Raw genomic sequence first — 16,337 nt, 5'->3', positions numbered from 1 at the left:
CAGAAGAAGAGAAAAAAGAAGATAAATTTTATTGGACTTGGAATTATTTTATTGCAAAAAGCGATACAGAGACAACATGTATACTATGTAATGCACAATTGGGTCTAAACTTACAAGTCGTTTAATACTACATTTAAAACAATGTCTTATGTAAGTATATTCCAAGTAAATTAAAGACATTAATTAACGTTCTGCAAGAATGATAATAGTTAAATAATCAGTATCAGATAAAAAATGTGTTACGCAAATACCCATGGCATTTACTCAACAAAAAAATTGTTAGATAAATTTGTGTAATACGTGTCGATAAATATGATTTATAAATGCATCTATTCATATACATATGTATGTGCACATATTTATATTATATACAAGGTTTAACTGAAATAACGCTCACTAAGCGTACAGTACTATTTCTTTTATATATATAAAAACCTGAATCAAAGTGTCCTCTAATACTTTGCAATTTTCGCAATAGTTGACGAGATATTAATTTCTAAAGATTACTAAAACGGATAAAATCGATGAATAAAACAATTTTAAGATATCTTTTAGTATTCTTTGTGAAATATTTTGGAGACATTTCTTGAAGAATTCTTCAAAAAATATTTTAAAGTTGTCTTGTATACGTTCATTTTAAACATTTTGCTCATCAGATAACTAAAAAAAGTATTACAAAAATTGTAAAATGGTAGAAGACTTTTCCATTCAGTTTTTGTATTAATAATAATACTATATGATTAATGGGCATTTTTTTTTCAAAAACACTCTGTATGTATATCTTTATTAAAATTTTAGTTTTATTATATTATGCACATATTTGTGTATTCTTGAATGTGTGCGTATGGGCGTTTGTTCGTACCTACGTACGTGCGTGCGTGCATGCGCATGTACACATGTAGGCATAAATTATACAATTACATACATAATTTATACAATTTCCTCTATAAACATCATTTTCCTTTCAACGTTACAACATTTTTAACATCAATATTTTTCTATAGACAATTACTAAAAGAAATATAATTGAATAGCATATAAATAGAAGGGTTTAAATTTGTTTTCTCATTTAAAAGTTATAAATAATATTTTCATGTGCCGTCGTATAATATTGTCGAGTATTTAATATATAATTATAATAATAAATGCCAAATATTTTATCACTTTATCAAATTTTTGTCACATTTCATCTCAACACAGATTCGCACAGAGCTTCAAATTCTATGGATTATGAGTTAAGAGTTTCCGATTCAGACTTGGCAGAATGTGTAAAATTATCTAATTTGGATGACGATTTATTATTTGATGAAATCTTCGATCTCCTGGAATAAGAATAATTTATTATTATGTATATAATAATTAGCGATTATATATAAAACATATACATTTATTGACAACTGAATTGACGGTTTCGAAACTAAATTAACCTTATGCAAATGTAAACTTTTAGGTAACGGTAGATTAGTAGTTTTGCAAATCTCAAATTTTGTATGACGCATACAACATAATATAAGGTATAATTTTAAGCGTTTTCCTAATATTGTAACGGTTAATATTCGGCGATTTTTTAATCAAAATTTTGTTAACATCACACTAGTGCATCAACTGTAATTTTTTAAATTTGTCTTTTGATTTAGTATGATTTTGTATTTCTGAGATATAATATTTTAAATATAGATCTTTTCCCATGTAATACATGAAGAAGGTATTTTATTCCATCTTCATTCTGTATTATATGGAAGTAAATTAATTTGTACTTGCATTCACTGATTTATTGTAGTGTACCGATTATATATATATATATATATATATATATATATATATATATATATATATACATATAATCAGATCACAATAAATCAAAATGAAATATGAAATAGACAAAATATAATATAGCTATTTTTAAATTAAACGCATTTCGAAAAAGCAAAATTTTACTGAATAAAATCAAAATGCAATTTAAAGCTAAAAATAGCCGTTTGATTCTATAACATAAATGTAAGTATACTGTAAAAAAAGATGGAAATTACAAAAAGAAATAAATACATTAAATAACTACGTTTATATTGATTATTATAAAACACTGTATGAAGTACTTATTAACTTAGTTATTACAAATAAATGTATCTTAAGTAAGTTACAGAGATATAAATGGAAAAAAAGAAATTAGATACGCTTACTAAAAAATGACACTAACTGTAGTAACTTTCATTACAGATAATGAATTACCTGTCAATCTTGATAGAAATATAATTTGTGTTTCTTAGGCCCAGTTGCATCAATGTTACTTTAACTTTAAACAAAGCTTAAAATTCTCTGTGTCTCTGTCTCTCTTTTGCTTTAAAGCGAGACAGGAAGCGTTTTAAGCCTCGCTTAAAGTTAAAGGAACATTGGTGCAATCGGGCCTTATACAAACTTCTATAATTAAACTGTTGACTCAGTGTAATAGAGAGAAATGAACCTGAGCTGTCCTCGTCATAGTTCACATATGCGTATGTATGCGTCCTGCCTGTGAATATCGTATAAATTTATATGTGAAAACACTATGATAATCATAATAGAAATTATCACAAATGCGAAATTTCATTGCAAACTTTTCATTCATCAACTTTTTAATGTAATTATATTATAGAAAATAATATAAATAAGATTAATTTGCAGTGTAATAAATATCTTTTTAAAAAAAAGATAAAAAAAAAGGCGTCAAATTTACGTGTATCTCCTATAAACCCATAAAAAGTGTTATATAAACTAAAAAAAAAAACGGTACATAAATCATATAATTCAAGTAATAATATTGTTAATATTTTATTATACATTATCCCTCAGTAGCTTAAAAAAAATGCAATTTGCAATGAAATACAACATTTAATCTATTGTAAAAAAATTAAAGATATTAAGCATCACAAAATGAGAAAATTTTATTGAAATAACAAAATTTTTTATATAAAAAAATTTGCCGCGCGCACTGTTTGACCTCGAAATATAATAAGTAAATGTTACATAAAAGAATTGAACGATGTTTATTACTTAATTGACATTAATCAACATTAAAATTACTATCACAATTACATTTAAGATTATAATTAATTTTAAATGTACTTTTAAATCTAATTTAAATCGCATGTCTTATCGGCATCGCCCGGCGTCGTCGTCGTCGTCCTATATCGTCGTCGTAGTGGCCGTCGTCCAGTACCATCGTCGTCGTTGCCATCGTTGACGTCTGACGACAACGACGTAGTTGTATCGTCATCCTTATTTATCGTCTTTCTCACTCTCTCTCTCTCTCTCTCTCTCTCTCTCTCTCGCTCGTTCCCTCTCGTCCTCTCCCTGTTTGCCAAGTATACATAAATTACACCCGTTTTCGCATTAAGAATCACTTTCATTGTTAATTTTACTTTAATTTTATATTAAAATTAAAATTCTATGAAAACATTGTAAACAGCAGTTTAATGGACAAAACGCTTTATAGTGTATATGCACTCGTGTCACACGTACGTCTAAAAAAATTTGGAAAGCTGTATGATCCCATTTGAGAAACGATCTCTAGATCTCGGTATTGGCTTCACTAATTTTATTATTATATTTGGAGTGGTCGCAATCGAAAGATACCGATATATAACATTATATAATAAAAGTGTTTTCAGATTTTTGATTGCGATTTTAGTTTCTGAGTAATTTTAATTTAAAGTTGTTGATATTAAAACTATATCAGATAAAGCTAGTGATAGCGTTGCGAATTTGATAAGGATATGAATATCTACGCTACAACGTTTACACATCAAACCGTCAAGCGATCCGTTTTATATTTTAATTTAAAAATAACTTATTAAAGTAACTATACAGAGAAATTTCGATATATTGTATTAAAAATATATTATTATTATCCATAAATAAATTTAAAAAATAAATAATAATTGCTATTTTTTTTTCTAATTTCTACTAAATAAAATATCTTTTTGCAATAAGCAATCATTATCTTAATTCGTTTATGAAACTTTAATTACGCGAATTAACAATCACATACTCTAATAAGCACGAAGATTTTTACGATGTATATCTTCTAGCACTTATCGAGACCACGTTTCAAGAGGTAATGCACGAGGATACACGGAACAGTATGCGCTACGCCTGTCAACTCGAGTTTCATTGAACGAATGAAAGCAGTAGTAGCATGAATTTGCTTACGCACAGCGCTAAGCACAACGAAGACACCGTAATAATAAACGCTAAAGCGTCTATAAAATGTCGGTAAATTATATCAAAATAAGTATTCAAGATTTAATAAAAATTAAATTGCTAAATATACTCTTTAAATTTTTTGGAGTAAAATTTTACACAAAGATTAAAAAGTGAGCCAGTCTTGAAAAGAAATGAGGACATTTTCACTCTTTAAGAGAAGTGAGAATTCATTCTTTCTAAGTAAGATTTTACTCTTTTGGAATTAAATTTAAAGAATAAAGTCTCCAATTTAAAAAAAAAAGTAAGAATTTGTTTCTTTGGAATAAATCTCACTCCAAAAGAAATCTTACTACGAAAAGAATGAAAATCTGCTATTTTTTGTTTAATCAAGAATGAAAAGTTTTAATTCATATTTTTTCAAGATTGAGTTTCCACCTCAAAAGATTTAGAGAGTATATTATGCTTTTTATGCATAAATAAATGAATTGCTAAGTTATATTTTACGTTTCGTTGTGCTTCGTGGATTAATTAGCGTTGTCTAGAATAATAACGAAATATAAAAATTCGAATAGACAGAGCATTTCAGGATGGAAATGTTGTCACTTAATATAATATTTAAAATGTAATATAAGAGCTAGATATTGTAATATATAAGAGCTATATAAATAGATCTATTAAATCTCGTTATCAAACAGATTCAAAAATACAAACATCAATATTTATAACATTACTTTAAATCCGAAGAGCCACTACGGTCTAAGTATTAAAATGTTGAACTAATACATATATTATTCTAACGAATAAATTAATTTCAGAGATGATAATTACGCGATATGGTTGTCGACATTAACGCAATTGATCTAAAATGTTAATAATCCCCCCAAAATTACCCAAATTAATCTTAAAAAACTAATAAACTTATTGCGAAAAAATATTGCCTCGGCCGGGAATCGATCCCGGATCTCTTGTATTCCGTACAGTTTTTTAAGATTAATTTGGGGAATTTTGAGGGGATTATTAACATTTCAGAGCAATTGCGTTAATGTCGACAATCATATCGACACGTAATTATCATTTCTAAAATTAATTTATTTGTTTGAATAATATATATATTAGTTCAACATCTTAATACTTAGCGCTTCGGACTTAAAGTAATGTTATTTAACATAACGGTCTTGTTTCCTATCTTATTATCAATATTTATATGTATTCCGTCCAAGAATCATGTACATATCTCTGTCTCTAAACAGTTTAGCAACAGTTTTTGCAAACGATTCTTTACATCGTTGCTGTACCTTTTGTGATTAGTTACCAATAATCCTTACAAAACGTTATAATGGCAGAACAAGAAGTAAACGATATTCCAATCCCAGTTCGTCGTTGGATACGTGGCCATTATACAAAATTAACAAGTAGTAATGAGGCAAAATGTAATCATTGTGCAGAAATCACTATATATAATAATAGATCCTTAGCTAATTTACATGAACACTTGGTGGAGAGACATCCAGACATATTATCAGAAGAAGAGAAGAAAGAAGATAAATTCCATTGGACTTGGGACTATTTTATCGCAAAAAGCGATACACATGCAACATGCAAAATATGTGACTTAACAATTAAGTACCGTACAGTAACTGAACTTAGGAGGCATTTAAAACATATTCACAAGTAGGTGTACTCGAAGTATTATAAATTAAAAAATTTATTTACGTACTGAAGAATGTAAAATTAATAATAGTAAAATGATCAATGTCAGCTAAAGAAAATGTAACGCAAACAAATATACTCAAATAAAGCTAGAAAAATTTATTAAACAGATTTTTGATACATGTCAAATATGATTTGCACTTTTAAGCATTATGAACGTACAATAAAAAAAAATTCAAAATTTATTGAAATAACAAACACAAAATTATAAATTTTAATCAAATATTTAATATATGTGTAGTGGTTCTGCGCGCAATCAAAAGAATATGGAAAACAGAACAAGAATTTTAACCTATTAGGAACTATGTATTTCACAACACATGATTTCTGAAGGTTGGAAATTCTATTTTCCTAATTCCTATTTCTTTGATAGCGCAATTCCTTATAAAACTAATCGGTATTCATTTATGTTAAACAGCCTTATTAAATAACAAACTGAATTCCATGTTTCAAATTTACTATTACTGTGTTTAGTATTAAAAATTAGTGAAAAATAAAGTGAAAAATTCCAATTTTTACCGGATAATTGTCAGATTTCCAGAATATTTAAATCTGCTTGATCGCTACATTTTTGATGACTACTAAATGTTCGAATAATAGATATTAAAAAAATTATAATTTAGTCCGCATAACGGAGGATAAGCATAATTGAAAATAATAGCTTTAAAGTACTTTTTATTGCTTTTTTAATAACTTCTTATGTAATTATAGGACATTCAATCCAAATTCAGATCGTGTAGAGGGCAATAACGAGAGCAATTCAGGCAATGACATCATTGCAAATGAGGATATAACTAAAAAGACAGATTTTATTCCAGCTCGTCTTTACATACGTAAACATTACACAAAATTACCAGAGAATAATGCTGCAAGATGCAACTATTGTAATACAAAATTCACTACGCAAACTAGATCTTTAGTTAATTTACATGAACACTTGATGGAGAGACATCCAGACATATTATCAGAAGAAGAGAAGAAAGAAGATAAATTCCATTGGACTTGGGACTATTTTATCGCAAAAAGCGATACACATGCAACATGCAAAATATGTGACTTAACAATTAAGTACCATTCAGTATCTGGTCTCAAGAGGCATTTAAAACATATTCACAAGTAGGTGTACTCGAAGTATTATAAATTAAAAAATTTATTTACGTACTGAAGAATGTAAAATTAATAATAGTAAAATGGTCAATGTCAGCTAAAGAAAATGTAACGCAAACAAATATACTCAAATAAAGCTAGAAAAATTTATTAAACAGATTTTTGATACATGTCAAATATGATTTGCATTTTTAAGCATTATGAATGTACAATAAAAAAAAATTCAAAATTTATTGAAATAACAAACACAAAATTATAAATTTTAATCAAATATTTAATATATGTGTAGTGGTTCTACGCGCAACCAAAAGAATATGGAAAACAGAACAAGAATTTTAACCTATTAGGAACTATGTATTTCACAACACATGATTTTTGAAGATTGGAAATTCTATTTTCTTAATTCCTATTTCTTTGATAGCGCAATTCCTTATAAAACTAATCGGTATTCATTTATGTTAAACAGCCTTATTAAATAACAAACTGAATTCCATGTTTCAAATTTACTATTACTGTGTTTAGTATTAAAAATTAGTGAAAAATAAAGTGAAAAATTCCAATTTTTATCGGATAATTGTCAGATTTCCAGAATATTTAAATCTGCTTGATCGTTACATTATTGATGACTACTAAATGTTCGAATAATAGATTTTAAAAAAATTATAATTTAGTCCGCATAACGGAGGATAAGCATAATTGAAAATAATAGCTTTAAAGTACTTTTTATTGCTTTTTTAATAACTTCTTATGTACTTATAGGATATTCAATCCAAATTCAGATCGTGTAGAGGGCAATAACGAGAGCAATTCAGGCAACGACATCATTGCAAATGAGGATATAACTAAAAAGACAGATTTTATTCCAGCTCGTCTTTACTTACGTAAACATTACACAAAATTACCAGAGAATAATGCTGCAAGATGCAACTATTGTAATACAAAATTCACTACGCAAAGTAGGTGTTTAGTTAATTTACATGAACACTTGGTGAAGAGACATCCAGACATATTATCAGAAGAAGAGAAAAAAGAAGATAAATTCGATTGGTGTTGGGACTATTTTATCGCAAAAAGCGATACACATGCAACATGCAAAATATGTGACTTAACAATTAAGTACCATACAGTAACTAAATTCAAGAGGCATTTAAAACATATTCACAAGTAGGTGTACTCGAAGTATTATAAATTAAAAAATTTATTTACGTACTGAAGAATGTAAAATTAATAATAGTAAAATGATCAATGTCAGCTAAAGAAAATGTAACGCAAACAAATATACTCAAATAAAGCTAGAAAAATTTATTAAACAGATTTTTGATACATGTCAAATATGATTTGCACTTTTAAGCATTATGAACGTACAATAAAAAAAAATTCAAAATTTATTGAAATAACAAACACAAAATTATAAATTTTAATCAAATATTTAATATATGTGTAGTGGTTCTGCGCGCAATCAAAAGAATATGGAAAACAGAACAAGAATTTTAACCTATTAGGAACTATGTATTTCACAACACATGATTTCTGAAGGTTGGAAATTCTATTTTCCTAATTCCTATTTCTTTGATAGTGCAATTCCTTATAAAACTAATCGGTATTCATTTATGTTAAACAGCCTTATTAAATAACAAACTGAATTCCATGTTTCAAATTTACTATTACTGTGTTTAGTATTAAAAATTAGTGAAAAATAAAGTGAAAAATTCCAATTTTTACCGGATAATTGTCAGATTTCCAGAATATTTAAATCTGCTTGATCGCTACATTTTTGATGACTACTAAATGTTCGAATAATAGATATTAAAAAAATTATAATTTAGTCCGCATAACGGAGGATAAGCATAATTGAAAATAATAGCTTTAAAGTACTTTTTATTGCTTTTTTAATAACTTCTTATGTAATTATAGGATATTCAATCCAAATTCAGATCGTGTAGAGGGCAATAACGAGAGCAATTCAGGCAATGACATCATTGCAAATGAGGATATAACTAAAAAGACAGATTTTATTCCAGCTCGTCTTTACATACGTAAACATTACACAAAATTACCAGAGAATAATGCTGCAAGATGCAACTATTGTAATACAAAATTCACTACGCAAACTAGTTCTTTAGTTAATTTACATGAACACTTGGTGAAGAGACATCCAGACATATTATCAAAAGAAGAGAAGAAAGAAGATAAATTCCATTGGACTTGGGACTATTTTATCGCAGAAAGTGATACAAAGGCAACATGTACAAAATGTGACATAACAATTACGAACTATTCAGTAATTGATCTCAAGATGCATTTGAAACGTATTCACAAGTAGGTATATTCCAAATGAATTAAAAATTAATTACCGTAATAAAGAATATAAAATTAATACAAGTAAAATGATCAAAATCAGCTAAAGATAATGTAACGCAAATAAATATACCCAAATAAAGCTAGAAAAATTTATTAAACATATTTTTGATGAATGTCGTCAAATACGTTTTGCACTTTTAACCATTATAAACGTAAAATAAAAAAAAATTCAAAATTTATTGAAGCAACATACACACAAATTAGAAATTTTAATCAAATATTCAATATATGTGTAGTGATACTGCGCGCAATCTAAAGAATAGGGAACGGAGAATAAGAATTTAATCTATCAGACACTATGTAATCCAACACGACATGATTTCCGAAAGATTAAAATTTCTACTTTCTATTTCTTAGTTCCTATTTCTTTGATTGCGCAATTCCTTATAAAACCTTGATATAACTCTATAATTCCTAATCGGTATTCATTTATGTTACACGATCTCATTGAATGCAAACTGAATTCCATGATTGAAATTTATGCATATATATATTATTTCTGTTTAGTATAAAAAAAAAGTAATATTATATAAAATATTCTTATTTTTATCAGACAATTATCAAATTTACAATATTTGAATCTGCTTCGTCGCTAAATTTTTGATCCCTCCTAAATGTTCAAATAATATGTTCTAAAAAATTTATAATTCATTCCGTACAGCGAAAAATGTACATAATTGAATATAATCTACTGTACTTTTAATTGCTTTTTTAATAACTTGTTATGTAAATGTAGGATATTAGGTCCAAATTCAAATCGTGTAGATAACGAGAGCAATCCAGATAATGATATGAGTGCAAATGAGGATATATAACTCCAAAGACAGACAACATTATCCCAGCTCTCGTCTTTGAATACGTAGACGTTACACAAAATGGACAAGTAGAAATGAGAGAGATGCAAGATTGTAAAATTTAACATACATAATAGTTCCTTAGCTATTTTACATAAACACATCCTGTGAAGGCACATCCAGACATATTGTCAGAAGAAGAGAAAAAAGAAGATAAATTTTATTGGACTTGGGCTTATTTTATCGCAAAAAGCGATACCATGAATACTATGTAATACAACAATTTGGTCTAAACTTACAAGTCGTTTAATACTACACTTAAAATAATGTCTTATGTAAGTATATTCCAAGTAAATTAAAGGCATTAATTAACGTTCTGCAAGAATGATAATAGTTAAATAATCAGATAAAAAATGTGTTACGCAAATACCCATGATATTTACTCAACAAAAAAATTGTTAGATAAATTTGTGTAATACGTGTCGATAAATATGATTTATAAATGCATCTATTCATATACATATGTATATGCACATATTTATATTATATACAAGGTTTAACTGAAATAACGCTCACTAAGCGTACAGTACTATTTCTTTTATATACGAGATACTTTTATATACGAGGGGTATCCAGAAAATAAGTTCCGTTTTTTTTTTACAAATAAAGTTTTTATTGAAAAAATCTAAAATTTACATGGATAATACTTGACAACTTCTAGTCTTTTTCTACATAATTCCCGTCAATCTCAATACATTTTGTATATCTGGAAACAAGCTTCGAAATCCCCCGCTAGAAACTTCTCCAAATAGATAATTTTTTCCAGGACATTTTGCCAATTCTGCAACTCCGGAAACTCTTCATATCCATAGAATTTGAAGCTCTGTGCGAATCTGTGTTTGAGATAAAATGTGACAAAAATTGATAAAGTGGATAAAATATTGGCATTTATTATGTTACTTATTTTATTACATCTACTCCGACAATATATACGGCACATGAAAATATTATTTATGAACTTTTTAAATAAAAAACAATTTTAAACCCTACTATTATATACTCTTCAATTATATTCTTTTAGTAATTGTCTATAGAATTTGATGTTAAAAACGTTGTAATGAATGAAAAGGAAATGATTTTAAGCGGAAGTTGTATAAATTATGTATGAATGTATCATTTATGCCTACTGTACAGGGGCATGCATGCACCACTTATGACGTATGAACGACGCCCATACGCACACTCAAGATACACAAATATGTGCGTACTCTAATACACTAAAATTTTAATAAAGATATACATACAGAGTGTTTTGAAAAAAAAAAACGCCCATTAATCACTATAGTATTATTTACTAATACAAAACTGCATGAAAAGAACTTTCTACCATTTTACAATTTTTGTAATACTTTTTTTAGTTACCTTAATTAATGAGCAAAATGTTTAAAATTAACGTATGCAACACAACTTTAAAATATTTTTTGAAGAATTCTTCAAGAAACGTCTCCAAAATATTTCACAAAGAATACTAAAAGGTATCTTAAAATTGTTTTATTCATCGATTTTATCCGTTTTAGTAATCTTTATAAATTAATATCTCGTCAACTATTGCGAAAATTGCAAAATATTAGAGGACACATTGATTCAGTGTTTATATATATAAAAGAAATAGTACTGTACGCTTAGTGAGCGTTATTTCAGTTAAACCTTGTATATAATATAAATATGTGCATGTACATATGTATATGAATAGATGCATTTATAAATCATATTTATCGACACGTATTACACAAATTTATCTAACAATTTTATTGTTGAGTAAATACCATGGGAATTTGCGTAACACATTTTTTATCTGATTATTTAATTATTATCATTCTTGCAGAACGTTAATTAATGCCTTTAATTTACTTACATAAGAATATACTTACATAAGACATTGTTTTAAGAGTAGTATTAAACGACTTGTAAGTTTAGACCAAATTGTTGCATTACATAGTATACATGGTGTCTCTGTATCGCTTTTTGAGATAAAATAATCCCAAGTCCAATAAAAGTTATCTACTTTTTTCTCTTCTTCTGACAATATGTCTGGATGTGCCTTCACAGGAAGTGTTTATGTAAAATAGCTAAGGAACTATTATGTATGTTAAATTTTACAATCTTGCATCTTGCCTCATTTCTACTTGTCAATTTTGTGTAACGTCATATTCAAAGACGAGATCTGGGATAAAATTGTCTGTCTTTGGAGTTATATATCCTCATTTGTACTCATATCATTATCTGGATTGCTCTCGTTATCTACACGATTTGAATTTGGACCTAATATCCTACATTTGCATAACAAATTGTTAAAAAAGCAATTAAAAGTACAGTAGATATATTATATTCAATTATGTACATTTTTGCTGTACGGAATGAATTATAAATTTTTTAGAACATATTATTTGAACATTTAGGAGGGATCAAAAATTTAGCGATGAAGCAGATTCAAATATTTTGTAAATTAGATAATTATCTGATAAAAATAAGAATATTTTATATAATATTACTTTTTTTTTATACTAAACAGAGATAATATATATATGCATAAATTTCAAACATGGAATTCAGTTTGCATTCAATGAAGTCGTGTAACATAAATGAATACTGATTAGGAATTATAGAGTTATATCAACGTTGTATAAGGAATTACGCAATCAAAGAAATAGGAGCTAAGAAACAGAAAATAGAAATTTTAACATTTCGGAAATCATGTCTTGTTGGATTACATAGTGTCTGATAGATTAAAATTCTTAATCCCCGTTCCCTATTACTTAGATTGCGCGCAGTATCACTACACATATATTGAATATTTGATTAAAAATCATATTTGACATGTATCAAAAATCTGTTAAATAAATTCTTCTAGCTTTATTTGAGTATATTAGTTTGCCTTACAATTTCTCTAGTTGTCAATAATCATTTTACTTGTATTAATTTTATATTCTTTATTACGGTAATTAATTTTTAATTCATTTGGAATATACCTACTTGTGAATACGTTTCAAATGCATCTTGAGATCAGTTACTGAATAGTTCGTAATTGTTATGTCACATTTTGTACATGTTGCCTTTGTATCACTTTCTGCGATAAAATAATTCCAAGTCCAATGAAGTTTGTCTTCTTTCTTCTCTTCCTCTGATAATTTCTCTAGATGTGCCTTCATCAAGTGTTCATGTAAATTAGCTAAAGCCTTATTTTGCATAGTGAATATTGCATTACAATAGTTGCATCTTGTCGAATTATTCCTTGGTAATTTTGTGTAATGTTTACGTATCCAAAGATGAACAGGGATAAAATTGTCTGTCTTTTTAGTTATATCCTCATTTGCAATCATTTCATTGTCTGAATTGCTCTCGTTGTCCTCTACACGATCTGAATTTGGATTGACTATCCTATATTTACATAAGAAGTTATTAAAGAAGCAATAAAAAGTACGTTAAAGCTATTATTTTCAATTATGCTCATCCTCCGTTATGCGGACTAAATTATAATTTTTAAAAATCTATTATTTGAACATTTAATAGTGATCAAAAATGTAACGATCAAGCAGATTTATATATTCTGTAAATTTGATAATTATCGGGCAAAAATTTTTCACATTATTACTAATTTTTTATACTAAACACAGTAATAGTTAATTTGAAACATGGAATTCAGTTTGTTATTTAATAAGGCTGTGTAACATAAATGAATACTGATGAGTTTTATAAGGAATTGCGCTATCAAAGAAATAGGAATTAAGAAAATAGAAATTCCAACCTTCAGCAATCATGTGTTGTGAAATACACAGTTCCTAATAGATTAAAATTCTTGTTCTGTGTTCCATATTCTTTTGATTGCTCGCAGTATCACTACACATATATTAAATATTTGATTAAAATTACTAATTTGTGGGTATGTTACTTCAATAAATTTTGAACTTTTTTTTATTGTATGTTTATAATGCTTAAAAGTGCAAATCATATTTGACATGTATCAAAAATTTGTTTAATAAATTTTTCTAGCTTTTTTTGAATATATTTGTTTGCGTTACATTTTTTCAGCTGACATTGATAATTTTACTATTAATTTTACATTCTTCAGTACGTAAATATATTTTTTAATTTATAATACTTCGAGTACACTTACTCGTGAATACGTTTTAAATGCCTCTTGAGATCACATGCTGTATGGTACTTAATTGTTGAGTCACATATTTTGCATGTTGCCTCTCTATTGCTTTTTGCGATAAAATAATCCCAACACCAATCGAATTTATCTTCTCTCTTCTCTTCTTCTGATAATATGTCTGGATGTTTCTTCACCAAATGATCATGTAAAATAGCTAATCTATTCATATGTATAGTGAATTTTACATTACAATAGTTGCATCTTGCATTATTCTTTGGTAATTTTGTGTAATGTTTACGTATGTAAAGACGAACTGGAATAAAATCTGTCTTTTTAGTTATATCCTCATTTGCAATCATGTCATTGTCTGAATTGCTCTCGTTGTCCTCTACACGATCTGAATTTGGATTGAATATCCTAAATTTACATAAGAAGTTATTAAAAAAGCAATAAAAAGTACGTTGAAGCTACCATATTATTTTCAATTATGCTCATCCTCCGTTATGCGGACTAAATTATAATTTTTTTAAAATATATTATTCGAACATTTAGTAGTGATCAAAAATGTTGCGGTCAAGCAGATTTAAATATTCTGGAAATCTGACAATTATCCGGTAAAAATTGGAATTTTTCACATTATTTTTCACTAATTTTTAATACTAAACAGAGTAATAGTAAATTTGAAACATGGAATTCAGTTTGTTATTTAATAAGGTTGTGTAACATAAATGAATACTGATGAGTTTTATAAGGAATTGCGCTATCAAAGAAATAGGAACTAAGAAAATAGAAATTCCAACCTTCAGCAATCATGTGTTGTGAAATACACAGTTCCTAATAGATTAAAATTCTTGTTCTGTGTTCCATATTCTTTTGATTGCTCGCAGTATCACTACACATATATTAAATATTTGATTAAAATTACTAATTTGTGGGTATGTTACTTCAATAAATTTTGAACTTTTTTTTATTGTATGTTTATAATGCTTAAAAGTGCAAATCATATTTGACATGTATCAAAAATTTGTTTAATAAATTTTTCTAGCTTTTTTTGAATATATTTGTTTGCGTTACATTTTTTCAGCTGACATTGATAATTTTACTATTAATTTTACATTCTTCAGTACGTAAATATATTTTTTAATTTATAATACTTCGAGTACACTTACTCGTGAATACGTTTTAAATGCCTCTTGAGATCACATGCTGTATGGTACTTAATTGTTGAGTCACATATTTTGCATGTTGCCTCTCTATTGCTTTTTGCGATAAAATAATCCCAACACCAATCGAATTTTTTTTCTCTCTTCTCTTCTTCCGATAATATGTCTGGATGTTTCTTCACCAAATGATCATGTAAAATAGCTAATCTATTCTTAAGTATAGCAAATTTTTCATTACAATAATTGCATCTTGCAGCATTACTCTTTGGTAATTTTGTGTAATGTTTACGTATGCAAAGAAGAACTGGAATAAAATCTGTCTTTTTAGTTATATCCTCATTTGCAATCATGTCATTGTCTGAATTGCTCTCGTTGTCCTCTACACGATCTGAATTTGGATTGAATATCCTAAATTTACATAAGAAGTTATTAAAAAAGCAATAAAAAGTACGTTGAAGCTACCATATTATTTTCAATTATGCTCATCCTCCGTTATGCGGACTAAATTATAATTTTTTAAAAATATATTATTCGAACATTTAGTAGTGATCAAAAATGTTGCGGTCAAGCAGATTTAAATATTCTGGAAATCTGACAATTATCCGGTAAAAATTGAAATTTTTCACATTATTTTTCACTAATTTTTAATACTAAACAGAGTAATAGTAAATTTGAAACATGGAATTCAGTTTGTTATTTAATAAGGTTGTGTAACATAAATGAATACTGATGAGTTTTATAAGGAATTGCGCTATCAAAGAAATAGGAATTAAGAAAACAGAAATTCCAACCTTCAGAAATCATGTGTTGTGAAATACACAGTTCCTAATAGATTAAAATTTTTGTTCTGTGTTCCATATTCCT

General features: G+C 27.3%; 3 protein-coding genes and 2 long non-coding RNA genes across 9 annotated transcripts in view; 2 read left to right on the top strand and 3 right to left on the bottom strand.

Annotated features, from left to right (window-relative positions):
* Positions 1 to 16,337, top strand: part of LOC147906999 (uncharacterized) — a 79,346-nt gene that overhangs the window by 48,990 nt on the left and 14,019 nt on the right. The gene's annotated exons all lie outside the window — the stretch shown is intronic.
* The window catches only part of LOC105152590 (uncharacterized), a 63,512-nt gene that overhangs the window by 46,518 nt on the left and 657 nt on the right, over positions 1 to 16,337 (bottom strand). For all 3 annotated transcript variants that reach the window (XR_015547914.1, XM_087415030.1, XM_087415032.1), the window contains exons 2-3: positions 15,480 to 15,881; positions 14,329 to 14,727 (exon numbers count right to left, since the gene is read on the bottom strand). Coding sequence is in view for 2 of the 3 variants with exons in the window: in XM_087415030.1 (XP_087271156.1) it covers positions 14,329 to 14,727; positions 15,480 to 15,881 (801 nt within the window). In the remaining variant the exon portion in view is untranslated. The remainder of the gene's footprint in view (positions 1 to 14,328; positions 14,728 to 15,479; positions 15,882 to 16,337) is intronic.
* Positions 3,270 to 4,398, bottom strand: LOC147907003 (uncharacterized). The gene is made up of 2 exons (XR_015547947.1): positions 4,028 to 4,398; positions 3,270 to 3,330 (listed from the first exon to the last, which is right to left on the bottom strand). It is a non-coding gene; the product is annotated as an uncharacterized LOC147907003 (long non-coding RNA).
* Positions 5,303 to 10,940, top strand: LOC147907002 (uncharacterized). Of its 2 annotated transcripts, XR_015548046.1 has the most exons (4): positions 5,303 to 5,853; positions 6,604 to 7,008; positions 7,759 to 9,318; positions 10,097 to 10,940. XR_015548046.1 is itself a non-coding variant. In XM_087415278.1 (3 exons), the coding sequence occupies exons 1-3, from the start codon at positions 5,519 to 5,521 to the stop codon at positions 8,165 to 8,167; spliced, it is 1,149 nt and encodes a 382-aa protein (XP_087271404.1). In that variant the 5' UTR covers positions 5,303 to 5,518; the 3' UTR covers positions 8,168 to 9,448. The 2 variants fall into 2 exon arrangements, 1 of the variants encoding a protein (XP_087271404.1); XM_087415278.1 differs by lacking the exon at positions 10,097 to 10,940 and having other exon boundaries at positions 7,759 to 9,448.
* On the bottom strand, positions 11,613 to 14,300 carry LOC147907001 (uncharacterized). Its single transcript, XM_087415034.1, has 3 exons — positions 13,960 to 14,300; positions 13,188 to 13,592; positions 11,613 to 12,484 (listed from the first exon to the last, which is right to left on the bottom strand). The coding sequence occupies exons 2-3, from the start codon at positions 13,532 to 13,534 to the stop codon at positions 12,406 to 12,408; spliced, it is 426 nt and encodes a 141-aa protein (XP_087271160.1). The 5' UTR covers positions 13,535 to 13,592; positions 13,960 to 14,300; the 3' UTR covers positions 11,613 to 12,405.

The sequence above is a fragment of the Acromyrmex echinatior genome, chromosome 17 (genome assembly GCF_024713525.1).
Source record: "Acromyrmex echinatior isolate Ae372 chromosome 17, ASM2471352v2, whole genome shotgun sequence".
NCBI classification, from domain to species: Eukaryota; Metazoa; Arthropoda; class Insecta; order Hymenoptera; family Formicidae; genus Acromyrmex; species Acromyrmex echinatior.
This window is presented reverse-complemented; position numbering and strand designations above follow the sequence as displayed.

Coding starts and splice junctions, on each gene's coding strand:
- LOC147907002 (XM_087415278.1), top strand. CDS start 5,519: ATGGCAGAACAAGAAGTAAACGATATTCCAATCCCAGTTCGTCGTTGG. Junction 5,854..6,603: donor CATTTAAAACATATTCACAA/GTAGGTGTACTC, acceptor ATGTAATTATAG/GACATTCAATCCAAATTCAG. Junction 7,009..7,758: donor CATTTAAAACATATTCACAA/GTAGGTGTACTC, acceptor ATGTACTTATAG/GATATTCAATCCAAATTCAG.
- LOC147907001 (XM_087415034.1), bottom strand. CDS start 13,534: ATGATTGCAAATGAGGATATAACTAAAAAGACAGACAATTTTATCCCT. Junction 12,485..13,187: donor CATTTGAAACGTATTCACAA/GTAGGTATATTC, acceptor ATGCAAATGTAG/GATATTAGGTCCAAATTCAA.